A 19,031-nucleotide genomic window follows, 5' to 3' on the forward strand; every position below is an offset into this window, starting at 1 on the left:
CACCCTGTTGCTTGTGGAGGCCGCGTGGCCACGGGCTGCCCTCACTTCAGGAGTGTCCAGGATCGGCTGGCTCTGCTGTGGAGTGCCCGGCCCCCAGGCTGGCTCTGCTCTATCCTGAGCTAGACCCGCTCGGTGCCGGGTCCCCAGCTCCACCCCCAGTGCGCGTCCCCGAGGCTGAGCCGCGCCACGGCAGGTGCAATGGTGCTGTGTCCATGGTCACGCCTCTAGGTCCCAGCCTCCCTCCTCGCTCTGTGCCGTCCCCGTGGGTGGTGGCTGAGCTCCCCTCTCCTGTACCAACTGCAGGTACCGACTCAGCTGCTGCGGCCAGAATGCCTCCTGACTGTGCCCATCAGGGCAGGTCACCCTGTGCTGGCAGGTGAGGGGCGTCAGCGGACCCCGCTGGGCCCAGCAGTGTGGAGGCCTACGGCCACAGGTGAGCCAGGCCTCTGAGGCAGAGAGCACATTCTGGTGCCCCGTGTGGGCAGGACTTGGCTTCCGGGCAGACCCCTGCTGTCCTCTCAGGCCCTGAGGAAGGGGCTGCGGGGCGGCGGCCAGGGCCGCAGGGAGCAGGTCCCCTGGGGCACACCTGGCCAGGGCCTGCAAGGCAGCATTCATAAAAGCGTCACCTGCAATGCAGAACCTCAGGGACTCACGGGGAAGACAGGACCTTCTACCCAAAATGCTTTAATAGTTACAAACGTCCAGAATGTTTGCAGAAGCTGGTTTGAGCATTTCTCTCCCGTTAAAGCTAAGGCACCAGGAGTGACAGCCCCGAGAGCTGGCCCGCCCCTCGGGACTTGGGCGCCGGGGAGGGGCCAGGCTCAGCAGACGATCTTCAGGCCCGGCTTCTTCTCCTCCACAGCCCGCAGGAGGTCCTCCGTCTCCTCCCTCCAGTAGATGTCGAACAGGCTGCGCAGGGGCAGGGGGCGTGTGGGCCGGGGCACAGCCAGGGGACCCCCTCCACGTCCTCCCTGGTCTGGCTGAGCCAGCAGCCCTGGACCCCCGTCCGCCCAGCACTTACACCAGTTTCTCCAGGGGGCAGCTGGGCTGCTGGGCGCTCTCCGCCAGCTTCATGACGCCCACCTCGCTCATGCAGTTGTTGCTGAGGTCCAGCTCGAGCAGGCTGTGGTTGGCCAGCAGGAGGGCGGCCAGGCTAGTGCAGCCCTCGTCGGTCACCTCGCAGTCCCCCAGCCTGGGCGGACAGGAGGGCAGAGGTCAGGACAAAGGCATACCACCTCGGGCTGCCACTGACTGGCTGCGTGACCTGGGCCTGTGCCGCCGCCACCACGTGGGCCAGCGGGGCCCACTCACCGCCATGCCCCGGAGCCCTGAACGGGTCCGCCCACTCAAGACCCCGAGGCCAGAGCCGTCCCCAGGGAAGCACAAGCTGGACACAGGGAACAAAGACGAAACTTGTGACGGACAGAAAAGGAACGATGCAGAGAAGGGAAAGCGAAGGAAAAGTCAAGGGTGGGCCCCGAGGCCTGACGGGGGTTCCTGAGCGCGCCCGTCAGAAACAAGCAGCCCCCCAAGGCCTGACGCTGTGGGCACCCAGAGGCCCGCACAGACCGAGCAGGACAGGACCAAGGGGCTCCTCTGTGAGGGGGGACAGACCCACAATGACGGGGCCGACCGGTATGCTGGCCGCCCTCCCCCCCCCCCCCCCACACACACACACACACACACGACGCTCACTCACGAGAGCATCCGCAGGGTGGTGCCCGGCTGGCCCAGGCCCTGGCACAGCACCTCCATGCCCGCGTCGCCCAGCTTGTTGTTGCTCATCTGCAGCTCCTGGAGGCTCCGGTTCCGGGCCAGCATCGCGCTGACGTGCGGGCAGCAGGCGGCCGTGAGGCTGCAGGACTTCATCCTGGGGACACGGAGGACACCTGCAGCCCCGGCCCTCGGGCACCCCGGGGATTCCCCGTACCCCGCCCAGAGAATCTCAGCGCCTTCCCATCTCCATGGCCCCTGACCTGCCTGCCTCTCCCCCTCGGGCGGCAGCAGGTCCTGGTCCTCAGCCCCCAGCAGTGTCCCCACCAGGCCACCCCTCCCCCAGGGCCACCTGGCCTGCGGGTGGCCTCAAGAGGTCCCCTCGGGCGTCTCCTCCCTGCACAGGCCCGTCCCCGGAGCGGGCACTCACCACAGGGACTCCAGCTGGCAGCCGGGCTCCTGCAGGCTCTCACACAGCAGCCGCACGCCCTCGTCCCCCACCTCGTTGCCAGCGACACTGAGCTCCTTCAGGCTCTCCTTGGCTCTGAGCACCCGGCACAGGTCCTTGCAGCCACTGGCCGTGATGTCACACTCCCAGAGCCTGCAGGGGCAGGGGACCCGTCACAGCAGGGCCACCAGGGGCGTTCCCCACCCCACCTGGCCAGCCCACAGCCTGGGGGGAGGGCGGGGACACGCCTGTACAGAGCTACCCTGGACCCCACGGCCCTCTGCCCAGCCCCCAACTCACCACAGGGTCTTGAGCCTGGAGCCGGGGCTCAGCAGCCCAGGGCACAGCTCCGTGATGCCCGCGTCCCCCAGCTTGTTGTTGCCCAGCTGCAGCTCGCTCAGGGAGGCCTTGGCGGCCACGAGGCCGCACAGGTCCTGACAGTTGGCCGCGGTGAGGCCACAGCCCTCCAGCCTGGGGCACAGGAAGCGCTGTGGCAGCTGCAGACACCACCCCCGACCCGCCTCCCACCCCAGCCCAGCGCTTACCTGAGTGATTCCAGTGGGCAGGTGGAGTCGGCCAGGCCCTGGCACAGCATCCGGGCACCAGCCTCGCCGATGTCGTTGTTGCTAACCCCCAGCTCCTTCAACTCCCGCTTGGCCCTGAGCACCGCGGCCAGGGCCTCGCAGCTGGCGGCCGTCAGGTTGCTGTACTCCAGCCTGGGGACAGGGGGGCAGTCAGCCCTCCCCCAGGAACGTCTCCTCCCTCCTGGGCCCCGGACACCAAGAGCTGCGCGGGGGGGTAGGGCGGTGACCCTTCTGGAGACCACCCACCGGCACAGGTACCCAAGCTCAGAAGTCCTGGACCCGGAGCAAGACGCTCAGCCTCCCCCACATCGCTGAGCCCATCTGCAGGTTCACAGTGCCACGCCGCCTGCCACACAGGCAGTGCGGGGCCACGGGCCAGCTGCCAGCTCCTTGGAGAGGGTCACAGACCCACAGTCACAGGAGGAACGTGTGCCGAGAGCCCCTCCTCAAACCTCCCTGCACCAACGTGGGCGAAGCCGAGTGACAGCGGGTGGGGGCGGTGGTGACCCAGGCAGGGGAGCGGGCATCAGGGACCCGGCAGGGGCACACTCACTGCAGCCGCTCGATGTGGCACTGGGGGTCCAGGAGCCCCTCGCAGAGCAGTTGCAGGCCCGCGTCCCGCAGCTGGTTGTAGCTGAGGTCCAGCTCGCGAAGGGTGGGCAGGGAGCGCAGCACGCTGGACAGGGTGCCGCAGCCGGCCTCGGTCAGGTTGCAGTTCTGGAGGCTGTCGGAGCGCATGTCCATCACAGGGAGGCCACGCCCATCACAGGGAGGCCACGCCCATCACGGGCTGTGTGGCCTGGCTGGCCAGGGTGCAGGTCCCAGGCCCAGGGCAGGAGGGGGAGCTTGGAGGGGGAGAGAGGCCTGAGATGTGCCTCCTTCAGGAGCAGGAGTGGGTCACTGTGCACCTCCCTCAGGAGCAGGGGGAGCCCCAGGCCCCAGTGCATGTGGCTGCGGCCACATGGGCTCACCTGAGCTTCTGGATCTTGCAGGTGGGCTGCAGGCCCTGGAGCACCAGGTGTGTGCCGGCATCGCCCAGCTCATTGGAGGAGAGGCTGAGCTCGGTCAGGGCGGGGTTGTCCCGGAGCGCGGAGCTCACGTCCTTGCAGCGCCCCTCGGTGATGCCACAGTCGACCAGCCTACGGGCGGGACACGCGGTGGTCATGCCATGGAGCAGTTCACGACCCGTTTCTGGGCCAGGAATGAGGGAGTCACACCTCGACGTTTTAAATGGAACAGAGAGAGTGAGTGGGTCGTTTCGGGACACTTGAGTGGAAGACATTGGCACGCACGCCATGGCTCGTGGGTGGGGCCAGCATGCCAAGCGGCTCTCACCTCCCAGGAAGCGAGCGCCCCCAGGGCACAGCCAGGGGGAGACCTGAGCAGAAGACGGCCGTGAGACCAGCAGCAGGACCAGGACGCCGATAGCACGGGGGGCGGGGGGGGACCCACAATGTACAAGGAACTGAAGGCCCGGCAGCCGTGACATCCTGGCACAGTCCCCCGAGGGATGCCAACGTCCGAAGGCAAAACTGCGCAGAAGCAGGACGCCAGCAGTGCCTGGCACGTGGCCCAGCTGCCTATCGATGACCACGGGAGAAAGTGGCTCCGGGGACAACCGGCAGACACCCCCGAACAGGCGGGCAGTGACCGGGGTGACCACGTGATGCCGTCGCGACCACACACTCCACACCACGACCTGCCAGCGGGACTCGGCCTCCTCATTTCTGTGTATTGCTGCCAGAGCCATGGGACTCGGCCCTGAGCCGGCCCAGCAGGCAGACGGGCAAGGAGGGACGGGGGGCCGTCCAGTCAGGAGGAGCCAAATGCCACACGGGATCCTGCACTGACCGGGACGGAGGGGCCAGTGGGAAAGCCGTGACGTCGGAGTCGAGGCGGCTGTGCTGGCTCCACATTTGACCAGAGCCCCAGGCCCTGGGCGCTGACTTCAGGGGAAGCGGGGCAAAGGGCACCCCAAAACCATCTTCCTAACCCTTCTGGAACCGCAATCTATTTAAACTAGTTCAAGAGACGCCCAGCAGGCACGGGCCCTCTTGTGAGGCCCGAGGAGCTGCTGGGCTCGGAACCCGACAGTGGGCGGGGCGGGCAGCACCTCCATGTCGCCAGCCGAGTGGCTGTCCCCGAGGAAGGGGCCGAGGCAGAGACCCCGGCCAGCTGCTCTGCCCACCGCCTTCAGAGCCTCGTGCCAAGCCCCGCCCACTGAGCCAGGAAGGGATTTACATTTGTCAATATTTGGGGAAAATTACAGGAACATGTCACCCGTGTGAAAATCGGCTGACACTGTGCCCCCGATCAGGAGGCACACCAGGCCCTCGGGGCGCAGCGGCCACCCCCAGGGGACCTGGCCGTACCTGACCACCTGGTACTGCTGCATCAGAGGCAGGAGCTCCGTCCACCGGGCGTCGCTCAGCTGCTGGTAGTGGAGGCTGAGACTCATGGTGAAAGGCAAGTGTGTTCTGGGTGGAAGCAGAGGGAGGGGGGCACTGGAGCCAAGTTCTCTCAGGTCGCAGGCCAGTGCTGTTTCCTTTCCTGGGCCCCTGTACCCCTCGGTCGCCAGGAGTGAAAACGGGGGGAGGGCAGAGGGAGCTGCACCCACTGGCTCCCCTGGCAAAGGCCCCAGTGTCCCCAGAGCCTGGGGACATGGGCGGCCACAGAGCCTGGGGACACGGGCGGCCACAGAGCCTGGGGACATGGCTGCGGGAGCTGAGGCTGCATTCCCCTCGTGGCCTCTGCACCTGCCTTTTAGGCACCTCCTGCCCGGGAGAGGGCGGGGCCTGGGCTTGCCACCTCTCATTTGCCCCGGCCAGGGCACGGACGGGTTGGGAGGGTGGCCTGTGGGCCTGGACACAGCAGGGGGACCCCAGCAGGGGACGGGGATGGGGGGCACAGGACTGGCAATCCATGCAGTGCTGTGGAAGCCCTACCTGCCTGCCTGCTCGGCCAGCTTTCCCCTCTAAGAGCAGCCCAAAGCCAGAGGCCCCTCCCCAAGATGCGAGGACCTAGGCCTCACCCCGAGGCAGCGGGGTGGGAGGGACAGGAGCCTGCAGTCCCGCAGCAGCTCTCTGGGGCACCAGCCGCGAGTGCCCAGCACGGGACATGCAGGTGGGGTGCGGACCTCACACAGTCAGTGCTCTGATCCCCTCTGAGGGCCGGGGCTCTGGGCAGGCCAGGGTCCACCCTCCGCCACCCTGGGTGAGCCCACGGGGAGCCAGGTCACCCAGGCGGGCTGCGGGGAGCGAGGCCTCTGGCAGCAGGTCTGTGACGGAGCAGATCACAGGGCCCCAAACCGCCCAGGGACCAGCTGCAGCCGGAACGAGCCTGGGGCCTGGTGGGGCGGCCAGCCTGGCTGAGGTGGGCAGGGCAGGGCAGGGACCTGGGTTCGTCCAAGAGCGATGGAAAGCCCAGAAAACGATGTGATTTGAACTGCCCTTTAGAAGCCCTGCCAAACAGGATGACTCAGCCCGTGCCAGGTCCTGGTTCCCGCTTCCTGAGAACTCTGCCTCACTCGAAACCCCCCTCCCACTCCTGAGAAGTCTCCCGCTGTTGTTTGCATGGAGCCTGGCACTGCCCAGCCTCGCTGAAGGGGCTGCCCCTCCCATCCCGGCTGGAGCAGGGCCCAGTCAGGGGGCAGGGCAGCAAGGAGGGACTCCCAGCAGCAAGTCCTGTTCACAGGTCCCAGCACATGGGCCTGACGAAACTGGGTCGAGGGCGGCTGACTGGCGGTGTCACCGACTGCGGTCACCAGAGCACGTGAGCACAAGAGGGAGCCCACCCACCCTGGGGGCCGGGGTGTGGTCACCCAGACGCTGACTCAGAGGCCACCCTCAGGCCCTGCGGGAGGAAGAGGCCAGAGCACCCATGCGGGGCCCTCCCTGCCTAAGGGACCACCTGACCCCCACTGCTCTCCCAGGCGCACCCCCTCGAGGAAGCCAGCCAGACATGGGGGCTCCACCCACCGCGAGGGTCTGAGGTTAAGGACAGGACCAAAAAGGACACCCATCGCAGAGCACCCCCACCCCAGGGCCTACGAGACACTGGGGCATCCCTGCGTTGGGCCTTTGAAAACCCCATGAAAACGTGTGACATCCCCCCAACATGCCCCCAGTGAAGACCCCTCGTCTAGCGCGGTACAAGCACATTCGCGTTTCAGGCCCCGCCCCCAGCTGGGCTGCTCCGAGAGCCCGGGCCGGGCCGGGGCTGAGCCGCTCCATCTGGTCCCCAGCGCGCAGCAGGCCGCGGAGGACCTGCGCCAGGGCGGCCTGCATCCAGGGGGTGGGGGGCCCCGGGCCCACGAGCCGGCGCCGGGGACCGTGGGCCCCCTCTGCAGCGCGGGGACTCCCCGCACGGTCCTCCCAGGACAGGCCGCGATCAGCCGGCGCGTGTTACGTATCGGGGCCCGGCTGCGCCCTCCCTGTTCGGGCCGCAGGAAACGCCCGCGGGAACCACCCGAGTTCGCCCGCTCCGCCGGGGACGCCGCGGAATGTCCCCCGCAACCCGCCGGCCGGGAACCCTCAACCCCAGACCTCACCTTGTCCCCCCTCAACCCCAGAGCTCACCTGGCGCCGCCGGTGCCTCCTCACTCTACCAGCTGCTTCCGGATGGGACGCGGGATAAAGGCGGGGGCAGGGGCGGGGCCTCGAGCGGGGCATGGCCCCTGAGAGCCGGTCCGCGCCTGCTCTCCCGCCCCCCCGCCCCCCACCTTGTGGCCCCCACCCGGCCTTTGAGTTCTATCTGCCAGATCCGGGTCAGGGGACCGGCCGACTCCGGGCAGGGGCGCCAGCCCCAGGCGGGGGCGGGGGCGCAGGGAGGGGCGGGCTGGCCCCCTGGAGGCCGCGGCCGGGTCCCCTCCGCCCTCTTCCAGCAGCCGGTTTCCCTGGAGCCGAAACAAAACACCCGGGCCTCTTGGCTACGGAACACCGGCCAAGAGGAAGTGACTGAGGGTGTACGTGGACGCGAAGCGATGGGAGAAGAACGCGTGCACGTCCACGTCTGCCCACCAGGCCAGAGAAATATTCGTGCGCGCGCTTGGGAGACAGCTCAGTGTCGTTTGCAGCCTTTGCTAACCGTCCAACCCTGAAAACCACCTAAAGGTCCAGCAGCAGGAAAATGGTTCATGTATAACATGCCCACTGTGGACGAAAGGGGCCCCTGACAGCTCGGGGGGCGGGGGGCGGGGGCCTACAGTGCCACAGGGATGGTCTGAAATGAAACTTCAACTAAAGGCAGTGATGGTGGGGAGTCACCTCCCAGGCCAGTATCTTCCCTGACAAGGTCAACCTTTACCTGAACTTTTGCATTTATGATAACACACCTATCTTGAAATGTCTGAGTAACTTGTAACTCCCCTTCTCCGGACCCCTGGGGGCACAGCCTGAGGTGCCTAGGCGAGGACGGATACCACAGATTCCTTCTTTGTTATCATGTCAACTGTTGACTGTTAACTATCCTGCACCCACCTAAGCATGTGTCCGTCATTTCACTTTTTATCCAATCCCAGGGGGTTCCCCGCTTTGCTTTCTCCCGCCTCCCTAATCCGTCACCAGTGGACTTAGTGTCACCCACCCACGTCCCCTCCTTGGATTGCAATGGATAAAAATAGATGAAAAAAACGCCATTCTCTGCACTAGTCTCCCAATCCTTGAGATACGGCTTCCCAGCAACTGTCAACAGTTTGGCTCAAACTCACAAAAATTCTTTACAGGTTTGAATGTTTTCACGTTAACTCACACGCTGACATCTAAGAAAAAAACGATTCCTGCCCGGAGCGAGCTTCGGGCGCACAGTGGAATGTTTAAGCTGCATCACAAGACACAGGCGTTGTTTGAAACACTCAGGTGCACGCCGCCTGGGAGGCCACCTCCATGGGCGCCCGCAGCTGGCACGTGTCAACCGGCTGACGTTGCTATTGAGTGGCCCCTCCTGACTCCTGCACTGTGTTCTCATCGCTCAGGCAGTCAGCCGTTCGCTGAACACCTACTGTGTGCCCGCCAGTTCCTGGGCCACGTGCGTGAGTGAAGCAGGGGAAAGCTCTCAGCCAGCGCTGGTGGAGCTCAAAGTCCAGAGTGGGACATGAAATTCAGAAGTAAACTGATAAGTATTTAGACTGAGGAAAGTGCCCAGGGGGTAATACTGCGAATAAAAGGGAGCCCCCTCCCCTTCCTTCCCCCAGCTCTGCTCACAGGAGCGCGAGCCTGCGTCCCCCACTTCTTCCCTCCAGGCGGTACCTCCGCATTCTCTCCTATGCTCCAAGGCCCTCTTCCTCTACTACGTGTTCCCTGGGCCTAGATCGCCCTGGCTCACTCTGCTACCTCTGTAACTTTCTAAATAAACATTCTCTTATAATTAAAAATAAAAGGGGGGGTTGGGGGATGGGGTGAGGCAGTGGCCAGGCGACAGCAGCCAGGTGGCTGGCTGGGGGAGGGGCTGGAAGCCCGTTCACAAGCCTCGGGGGGAGGCTGCTCACCGGGCTGAGGTGCTAGGCTAGGAGGACCGGTGCCCGGTGGTCTGTTCTTTGGAGGGATCAAGGGAAGCGCCCTCAGTCTGGGGGAGTATTCGGCTGGGCCAGTCCTTGCTTGTGTAGCAAGGGGGTCTGGAGAGCCCAGGACTAGACTGGGCCAGCCACCAGGCACAGGCCCCGTCCCCGAAGCCGCCCCGCAGCCGGTGCAAATTGTCAACTTGAACTTCAACATGACTTCTGTGCCCGGAGCAGGGCGTGCTCTTGTGGGAAACCGGACAGAGGCAGTAAGACGGGAAACCCGGGATGCCCGTCTTCTGACATCTGTGCCTGGGCTCCTGCCCTTCCAGCACACCGCCCGTCGTCCAGTAAAATCCAGATGTTAGGAACGGTGGGCGAACAAAGGCCCCCAAAGGTGTCCACGTCCTAATCCCCAAACCTGCCAGCGGTCACTCTACATGGCAAAGGGGTCTTTGTGACTCAGTGAGGGACCCCAGGGAGGGAGGTGGTCCTGGGTTACCTGGGGTCCCAGTCAAGGGGGGTGTGGCAGCGGATGCACTCTGAACGGGAGGAAGGCGCCCCAGGAGCTGGACCGAGTCCAGAAGCAGATGCTCCCCCGGAGTCTCGGGAAGGAGCCAGCCCTGTGGACGCTTTGATTTGAACCCGCAGCCCCTGTTGTGTTTGTTTGTTCATCCAATCTCAGAGATTCCCCCCACTTCTGCTTTCTACCGCCCCCTTAACCTACCACCCGTGGATTCCATGTGACCACCTCCCCTGCGCCGCCTCCTTTTATTCTAACTTGCAACAGAAGCGGCAAAGCTGCCGTGTTCGGAGCGTTTTCTCAACCCGCAGAGATGTTGCTCCGAGGCGAAGGCGGTCAGCTTGGCTCTAACAAATGCATAAAAAGTCCCTACAGGTTTGGGCATTTCTTACCTCGACACCATCCTAGAGGGGGGCCTGCCTGGTTCTAAGCTGCTTCCAAGACACCGCTGACCTGCTGTCCTGCAAAGCTGCACAAGTCCACCAGCTCTCCCCGCACCCGCGCGTCTCCACACCGGCGTGGGCGCTCTGGCTGGTGCCAGCCCAGTACCGCCAAGCGTGGGCCCCGTTTTTCCATCTCTCCAATCCTTGTGCCATCCAGGACCCGCGGCCCCCCGAGGTGCTGTCCCAATGACGTCTTCTCTCCCCCACCTGAGTTGCCGACCCAGCGCCCCCCAGGTTCTCAGGTGACCTAACAGGACAGAGTTCCCCAGCGGGCACATGGCCACGCCCAAGGCCCAGTGCCCGGGCCGGACCTCTGCCAAGGCTGTCCCTGCAGGGGCTCGGTTCCTTCGGGAGTAAGGCCGGGGATTACTTGACTTGGGGGAGAAAGTCTGGCTACACCGGCCTTAGTTTGTCGGGCGGGCTGGGCGCCACCGCATCAGGGGTTCAGGGAGGCACGCACCACGACCACGCTAAGGCCCAGCCACGGAAACGCCCCCCCGCGCAGGCGCAGCGCCGCCGCGCCCAGACTCCCAGCGTGCCCCGGGAGCAGGGCCGGTGCGCACGCGCAGAGATGCGTCGGACGCTCTGACGTCCGCGGGGCGCGCCGACATCCGCCCGCCTCGCCTGCCCCGCCCCCGAGCCGGCCGCCACCTTCTCCCCGCCCCTGAGCACCGCCCGTCCCGGCGTCTCCCACCCCGCCTCGCGAGCGCGTTTCGCTTGAGCAGCATGACCGCGTCCACAGGCGGCCCGACCGAGGCCGGCGCCGGGAAGGGCTGACCCCGGGCGGACCGCAGTCTTCTTGGCCCTCGGGTGGTCGGGCTGCGGGAGTGACCGACCACGGGACCACAGCGGACTGTCACTGGACTGTAACCGGGAAGGAGACATGCACTCCGACGGGAGGCGGGGTGGGCCTAGCGGGGCGAGGCCTCACTGCCCGGTCCACACCCGCGATGGGGACGTGGTCCGGCCTGGGCGGCCCAAGCCTAGTGGGCGTGGCCACGGGGCGGGGCTCTGTCGAGGGGCGGAGCCACTTGCGGGTCCAGCAGCGGGGGCGGGGCTTGGGCGGCTCCGCGTTGCGGGGCGGTGAGCAGACTGGACTTCGCGTGGGGCCCGTGCGGCTCTCTTTTGCGGAGTGGCAGCGGGGAGGGGCGGTGGTCTAGGTGCGGCCTTCTCTGCCGCCCACAGGGCAAGGCTGGGACCTGGGGTGGATGGATGAATGGGCCTCGGACGTAGGTCACGGTGAGGGCCCGCCTCTCCAGGGCCGGGCCATGAATGTGCGGGCAGGGGGCTGGGCCCGTGAGTTAGAGCAGAGTCCAGATCTGGGAGCCCCGACTTTGCCGCACAGAGAGAGACAAACAGACGTTGATAGACTGGTAGGCAGACACGAAAGGAAGGATCATCGCTATTGTGTAAGTTTCATTCATCCGGCATTGTCAGTGTTAACGTAAAAAAAACGCATTGATTGCCCTGACTGGTTTGGTTCAGTGGATAGAGCGTCGGTCTGTGGACTGAAGGGTCCCGGGTTCGATTCCAGTCAGGGGCATGTACCTTGGTTGCGGCATATCCCCAGTAGGGGGTGTGCAGGAGGCAGCTGGTTGATGTTTCTAACTCTCTAACCTCCCTTCCTCTCTGTAAAAAAATCAATGAAAAAAAGTTTTTTCTTTAAAAAAAAAAACGCATTGAAACCTGTAAAGAATTTGTGTGAGTTTATTGGAGCCAAACTGTGGGACATATGCCGGGAAGCAGAATCTCAAGGAATTGAGATGATGCTCTGGGGAACGGCGGGTTACATCTGTATTTATACATGGCCGTCAAAGGAGGGACATAGGTGGGTGACATGAAATCCATTGGTGATGGATTAAGGAGGTGGGAGAAAGCAAAGCAGGGGAAACCCCTGGGATTGGATAAAAAGTAAAATAATGGACACATACTTAGGTGGGTGCAGGGACAATGAACATGATAATGAAGGGATTTGTGGTCTCTGTCCTGGCGCCCACCACATCTGGTTGTGCCCCAGGGGCTCCAGAAAAAGGGAAGTTACAAGGTTACCCAGATATTTCAAGGGTGTGTTATCCTAGATGCAAAAAGACAGATAGGATCAGTTAAGGTAAAGGTTGACCTTGTCAGGGAAGATACCGGCCTAGGAGGTGAATGCCCACCATCAATGCTTTTAGTTACAGTTTAATTTCAGACCATGCTTTGTGGTTCCTTTAGGTCTCTGAGTTTGCAAGACCGCCATGCAAGGCTCCCCTGAGCTGTCAGGTCAGCACGTGGCCCCTTTCGCCCACATCAGTAAATGCTGGTGATTGTCTCACCTGAATGCACTCATGCAGTAAACACCGAGTCACTCCTTCCTGCCGCCGTGTGGTTCGTGCTGAGGGTTCAGTTCAACATGGAGCAGAACAGACAGGGATCCTGGGAGGGTTGCATGTGGTGTAAGCTCGCTGGGGAGGGATTCCGCCAGTCTTGTGACCCGAAAATGTCCGTGTCTTCTGTGCGTGAAGGGCATTTTCACTGTGTAGATTTAAGGTCTGCACATCCCCCTGCCAGCACGCCCGGGATGGCGTTCCATTGCCTTCCGGCTCCCATGCTTCCGGTCAGTTATTCCTTGGAAGATGGCCTGCCTTCCTGGGTGCTGTGAAGGTTTCCTCTTTTCAGGGTGGGCAAACGTAGGTTTACAGATGTTCTTTTTTTTTTTTAATATATTTTTACTAGCGGCCTGATGCACGAAATTCATGCAAGAATAGGCCTTCCTGCCGAAACCAGTTTGGCTCAGTGGATAGAGCGTCGGCCTGTGGACTGAAGGGTCCCGGGTTCGATTCCGGTCAAGGGCATGTACATTGGTTGCGGGCACATCCCTGGTGGGAGGTGTGCAGGAGGCAGCTGATCGATGTTTCTCTCTCATCGATGTTTCTAGCTCTCTATCCCTCTCCCTTCCTCTCTGTAAAATATCAATAAAATATATTTAAAAAAAAAAAAAGAATAGGCCTTCCTTCCCCCGGCTGCCAGCACCAGCTTCCCTCTGGCATCTGGGACCCAGGCTTCCCTTGTAGCCCCGGCTTCATCCGGAAGGTCGTCCTTCTGGACGTCCGGTCTAATTAACATATTACGCGTTTATTATTATAGAAGATTGCTTTCAGAGAGGAAGAGAGAGGGAGAGAGAGAAATGTCAAGGATGAGAGAGAATCATTGATTGGCTGCCTCCTGCAGGCCCCCTACTGGGGATCTAGCCCACAACCTGGGCGTATGCCCTTAACTGGAATCGAACCTGGGACCCTTCAGTCCGCAGGCTGACGCTCTATCCACTGAGCAAACCAGCCAGGGCTACAGTTGTTCTTATGGGAAATAATACAGTAGCCCAGCCTACGTGGTTCAGTGGTCGAGCATCGATCTATGAATCAGGAGGTTCGATTCTCAGGACACATGCCCAGGTTGCAGGCTCAATCCCCAGTGTGGGGTGTGTAGGAGGCAGCTGGTCCATGATTCTCTCTCATCATTGATGTTTCTCTCTCTCTCTCTCTCCCCCTCTCCCTTCCTCTCTGAAATCAATATATTTTTTTAAAAAATAATGCAATAACCCTGGCCAGGTAGTTCAGTTGGTTAGAACATAGTCCCAATAGGCCAAGATTGTGGGTCCGACCCCTGGTGGGGGCACATACAAGAATCAACCAATGAATGAATAAATAAGTAGAGCAACAAAAGGATGTCTCACTCCCCCCTTCCTCTCTAAAGTCCATAAATAAATAAATTTTAAATGATACAATCATTAATAAATAATAAGACAAGAATAAACTCTTGCCCTTGGCTTAGAGTTTAATAAACTCTTGGCTTGGCTTAGTGGTTGGAGTGTTGGCCCTTGGACTAAAGGTCACTGGTTCGATTCTGGTCCAGGGCACGTACCGCAGTTGCAGGCTCGATCCCCAACCCCCATCAGGGCATGTGCAGGAGGCAACCAATCAATGTCTCTCTCATACATCAATGTTTCTCTCTCTCTGTCTCCCCCACTGCCAGCCACTTCCACACTCTCTCTAAAAAAAAAAAAAATCCATGGAAAAATATCCTCGGCTGAGGATTAACACACACACACACACACAGGATAACTGTTTCATGTTCTCACAACTCCAAACCTACCTGGGATCGAGCCTTAACCAGCAGTCGGACATCCCCCAAGGGGTCCCGGATTGGAGAGGGTGCAGGCTGAGCTAAGGAGACCCCCCTGCACAAATTTCATGCACCGGGCCTCTAGTGTTTATATAAACTTCTATTACAGTTATTGTTATAATTGTTCTAGTTTATTACTAGTTATTAATCTTAATGTGTCTAATTTATTTTTTTTAATATGTTTTTATTGATTTCAGAGAGGAAGGGAGAGGGAGAGAGACAGAAACATCAATGATGAGAGAATCATTGATTGGTGCCTCCTGCACGCCCCCCACCAGGGATCGAGCCCACAACCTGGGCCTGTGCCCTGACCAGGAATCGAACTGTGACCTCCTGGTTCACAGGTCGACGCTCACCCACTGGGCCACGCCGGCCAGGCTTACAGTGTCTAATAGATAAGTTGACCTTTGTCCCAGTCATGCATGTCTAGGAGGAAGCACGGTCTATGTAGGATTCGTACATCCGTGACTCAGTCGTCCTCTGGTGGTTTGGAACGTGTCCTGCTGATAAGGGGCTACAGTTGTGTTGTGCCTGGATGTGTCTTTCCTGGAATTTATCCTTCTTGATGCCCATTGTGCTTCTAGAACATGTAGCTTGCTATCTTTTATCAGTTTGGGGGAATGCTTAGCTCTTTTTTTTTTTAATTTATTGATTTTTTACAGAGAGGAAGGGAGAGGGAGAGAGTTAGAAACATCGATGAGAGAGAAACATCCATCAGCTGCCTCCTGCACACCTCCTACTGGGGATGTGCCCGCAACCAAGGTACATGCCCTTGACCGGAATCGAACCCGGGACCTTTCAGTCTGCAGGCCGATGCTCTATCCACCGAGCCAAACCAGTCAGGGCAGCTCTTTTTTTTTAAGAATAGTTTATTTATTTTCAGAGAGAGGGAGGGAGAAGAGAAAAACATTGATGTGAGAGCGTAACATGGATCGGCTGCCTCCTGCACGCCCCCTACCAGGGGGCAAGCCCACAACCCCGGCATGTGCCCTGACGGGAATCGAACCGGCAACCTTTCCGTACACGGGATGATGGCCAACCCACTGAGCCACACCAGCCAGGCTTAGCGCTTCTTCCCCGAGGTGTTCCGGATGCTTGTTCTTGTTCTGCTCTCCCTCTGAGCTCCAGCTAAAGACGGGTCCGCCTTTCCGCCGTGACCACGCCTCATGCCCGTCACTAGCTGTCGTCTCCTCTGATGCTGCTCCATCCTAGACCCGGCCTTCCCCTGCCATCTGGCTCAGGTCCCTCTTCACCTGAGTAACGCACTGCCCACCCTCCAGGGCGTCCTGCCGCCCACTTCTTCTATTTTTGTCTTTTACAGTTTTTGTTTGTTTTCTGTTTCAGGTCTCCCCCTGCCCAGATTGGTTAATCTCATCTTTTGGCTCCTTGAGTACAGGAAGTACCATTATTTTAAAGTCCTTTCCTTAAAGAGTTACCAGTATTTTAAAGATAGCTCCGTTATCTGCATCTCTTTGGGGTCGTTTTCATCACGTCACGCCTCCTGTCGTGCTGGTGGCGTCTGCCTGCGTGCTGCACGTCTGTGTGTAAGAAGTCATCGGAATTGGGTGACAGGGTGGTGCACGGGGTGGTCCTCTCCCCTCCCACACGGCCCGGTAGGCGCCCCAGCAGAGGTCAGATCAGCTTCCTCCCACGGCGATCACTCGAAGCCCAGCTCACTTCCTCCTGCTCTCTGGCTCCGCCGCTCCTCCAGGATCCAGCCCTGGAGGGTTACGGCCCCCCCTCACACAGCCCTGAAATGCACTTTCCCTCGGCCCCGTGCCGCTGTCTCCCGACTCAGCACGTGCTCCAGGTGACACCTCGCTGAGCCCTCTTCTGGGTCTTGGCCTCCACATCCCTCCCTGTCTCGGTAGCAATCTAATGGGTGTGTGGGTTTTTGTATTAACTGTGCCCGGCCCTTTAGTTCTCAAGAAATGAGGCCACCTCCCTCTTTCAAGACCACCAAGTGCAACCGGTACTGACAGTCCTCGGGTTACGTCAGACTCGACTTATATCACTTCATGGTTACGTCACCATCTCCCATTTATTTATTAAAAAAGAAGTTCGTCATTTCGACGAATGTACATGTGCTTTATGTTTTTTATTATTTACTAGAGGCCCGGTGCACGAAATTTGTGCACAGGGGGTGGGTCCCTCAGCCCGACCTGCACCCTCTCCAATCCGGGAGCCCTGATGGCTTAGGCCCACTCCCCGTGGTTCTCTGCTCTCTGTGGGGCCTGGCTGCTCTGTGCCCACTGCCCAGAGGCCCTCCACAGCCGGGTGAAACGCTCACGCTGCCCGCTCTCAGCGGCCACCCCCCCAGGACTGGGGGACTCTGGTGGGGCTGAGGGGACTGGGCACCGTCATCTTGTGGCTATGGGCGCTGTCATCTTTGTGACAGAGGGCTGGTTAATTTACATATTACCCTTTTATTAGATAGGATTTACCACAAGTAAAGGTCAGGAGTTATCTTTCTTGTAAATTTTTTTACTGTTTCACTTCATTACTGCTGTGTCTGTGCTCCATGTGAGTGACGGAGGTGCTTATGTAGGTGGGTTCCGACTTACGGTGAAATCGCGTTACATCGCGCCGTAGGAACGGATCTCCGGTGGAACCCGAGGACTGCCTGTACTTGGTTTGCACTCAAAGCCCTTGGGAAGCTCGGCAATAGATGGGCTGAGAAATAGGTGTGACTCGGTGCTTCCATCCGTGACCCCAGCTTCTGTGTGGAGTGGGGAACTCGTTTGTGGCCAGCGCCAGAGGGCACGGCCATGGGAGCTGAGGAAGAGGTGGTTCTAGGTCAGGGGTGGGCAAACTTCTTGACTCGAGGGCCACAATGGGTTCTTAAACTGGACCGGAGGGCCGGAACAAAAGCATGGATGGAGTGTTTGTGTGAACTAATATAAATTCAAAGTAAAGGAGCGGAGGGGAGAGCAAGAGAACCGGATAGAACAGCCGGATCCGGGCCGCGGGCCGTAGTTTGCCCACGGCTGATCTAGTGAGATGTGCATGAGCGAAGAAACTGAACAGGACTTGATCCAAATTGAAGGCCTGCACGCGGTGGAGACACTGCTCGGGGAGTGGAGAGGAGGCCCATCAGGCAGCTCCCTCAGAGCGCTGTCCCGATCTGGGCTGGGTCCCTGGTCAGCCCCGTTACGAGACTCACCCAGTGAACGCATCAACAACAAATCGCTGTCTCTCTATATCTAGCTAGCTCGCTCTCCCCTTGCTCTCTCTAAAACCAATTTTAAAAATTGGTTTCTTTAAAAAAAAAGGGGGGGGGGGTGAAAAGGAAAGATACAGAGTCTGGCTGGTGTGGCTCAGTGGTTGAGCGTCAGCCTACAAACCAAGAGGTCCCTGTTCAATTCTGTTGGGGCACATGCACAGGTTGCAGGCCACGTCTCTCCAGTAGGGGGCGTGCAGGAGGCAGCGGATCAGTGATGTTTCTTTTTCTTTTTTAAATTCTTTATTGTTTAAAGTATTATATAAGTCTCCTTTTTCCCCCATTAACCTCCCCCAGGCCGCCCCCAGCCCCTAGCACATGCCCTCACCCCCTACTCTCTGTGTCCATTGGTCATGCTCATGTGCATGCACACTAGTCCTCTGGTTGATCTCTTACCCCCTCACCCCTCCCACCACCACCACCCCGCCTTCCCTCTGAGGTTGGACAGTCTGTTCGATGCTTCTATGACTCAGGTTATGTTTTTGTTCATCAGTGTGTGTTGCTCAGTGATGTTTCTCTTTTACTGATGTTTCTATCTCTATCCCTCTCCCTTCCTCTCTCTAAAAAAAATAAATAAATAAATAAAAACATATTTTTTTACAAAAAGGAAAGCTACAGAGTGAGAAAATATTTGCAATCCTACATCTAATATAGGACTCACACAGACCTGGAACAAAATATTATTAAAACTCAATAAAACAAATGATCCGCTAAAAAATGGGCCTACATTCTGAACAGACACTTAGACAAAGATGGACAGACAGTCCTCGGATGACACTGGACTCGGCGTGCGTGGTTACGTCGCCATCTCCCAGCCCAGGACCAGCGAGAGGCACAGTGAGCGGGCCTGCCGGCTGCCGGCCGAGACAGACCCCACCGCAGGAGGGGAGCCACCTGCACAGCCCCACGGGCCTCGGCCTCTCCCATCAGCGGGGACGCGGCCTCCACCGGCCTCGGGCTCTGTAGCCACAGCTGAGCCCTGTCCCCGCCCGACGCTCCCACATCCCGCTGCTCCCACATCCCGCTGCTCCCACATCCCGCTGCTCCCACATCCCGCTGACCCTCTGCCTCACGCCTGGCGCACCCAGCGCCTCGGGCCGTGGCTGGACGAGGCCCAGGTGGCGGCGTGTGCCCCAGCCTGACCCCTGAGCCCAGCAGGTGTCTGCTCTCTGACCCTCGGAGCTGGGCCCCCCATGCCCACGGTGGCCATCGTGGGGAAGTGGGTAGCCAGGGCTGGGATGTCTGCTTGGCCCCTCAGCACAGGGTGCCCCGATGCTGGGCCTCCGTGAGGGGCCTGTCCTTGGCCCCTCAGTCCTCTCTGGAAGGAGCAAGCCTCCTCTCTGGGGGTGTCGGCACACAGGGGCCCCACCGTGGGAGAGGCGGCCTTGGGTTCAGCGGGGCACCTGCCAGTGCCTGACCTGGGAGCAGGCTCTCATTTGTGGGGGG

The 19,031-nt window shown here is 60.3% G+C and overlaps 1 protein-coding gene across 2 annotated transcripts; it reads right to left on the reverse strand.

The window, feature by feature from the left end:
* Positions 1 to 668: 668 nt before the first annotated feature.
* RNH1 (ribonuclease/angiogenin inhibitor 1) lies at positions 669 to 10,179 on the reverse strand. Of its 2 annotated transcripts, none has more exons than XM_080687174.1 (10): positions 10,154 to 10,179; positions 5,118 to 5,222; positions 3,717 to 3,884; positions 3,299 to 3,469; positions 2,707 to 2,877; positions 2,462 to 2,632; positions 2,144 to 2,314; positions 1,700 to 1,870; positions 1,022 to 1,192; positions 669 to 909 (listed from the first exon to the last, which is right to left on the reverse strand). In XM_080687174.1, exons 1-10 carry the CDS (start codon positions 10,162 to 10,164, stop codon positions 822 to 824), a joined length of 1,398 nt encoding a protein of 465 aa, XP_080543300.1. In that variant the 5' UTR covers positions 10,165 to 10,179; the 3' UTR covers positions 669 to 821. The 2 variants fall into 2 exon arrangements, with proteins under 2 accessions (XP_080543300.1, XP_080543301.1); XM_080687175.1 differs by lacking the exon at positions 10,154 to 10,179 and adding an exon at positions 7,323 to 7,641.
* Positions 10,180 to 19,031: the final 8,852 nt, after the last annotated feature.

This window comes from Plecotus auritus (assembly GCF_963455305.1).
Source record: "Plecotus auritus genome assembly, chromosome: 9".
Taxonomy (NCBI): domain Eukaryota; kingdom Metazoa; phylum Chordata; class Mammalia; order Chiroptera; family Vespertilionidae; genus Plecotus; species Plecotus auritus.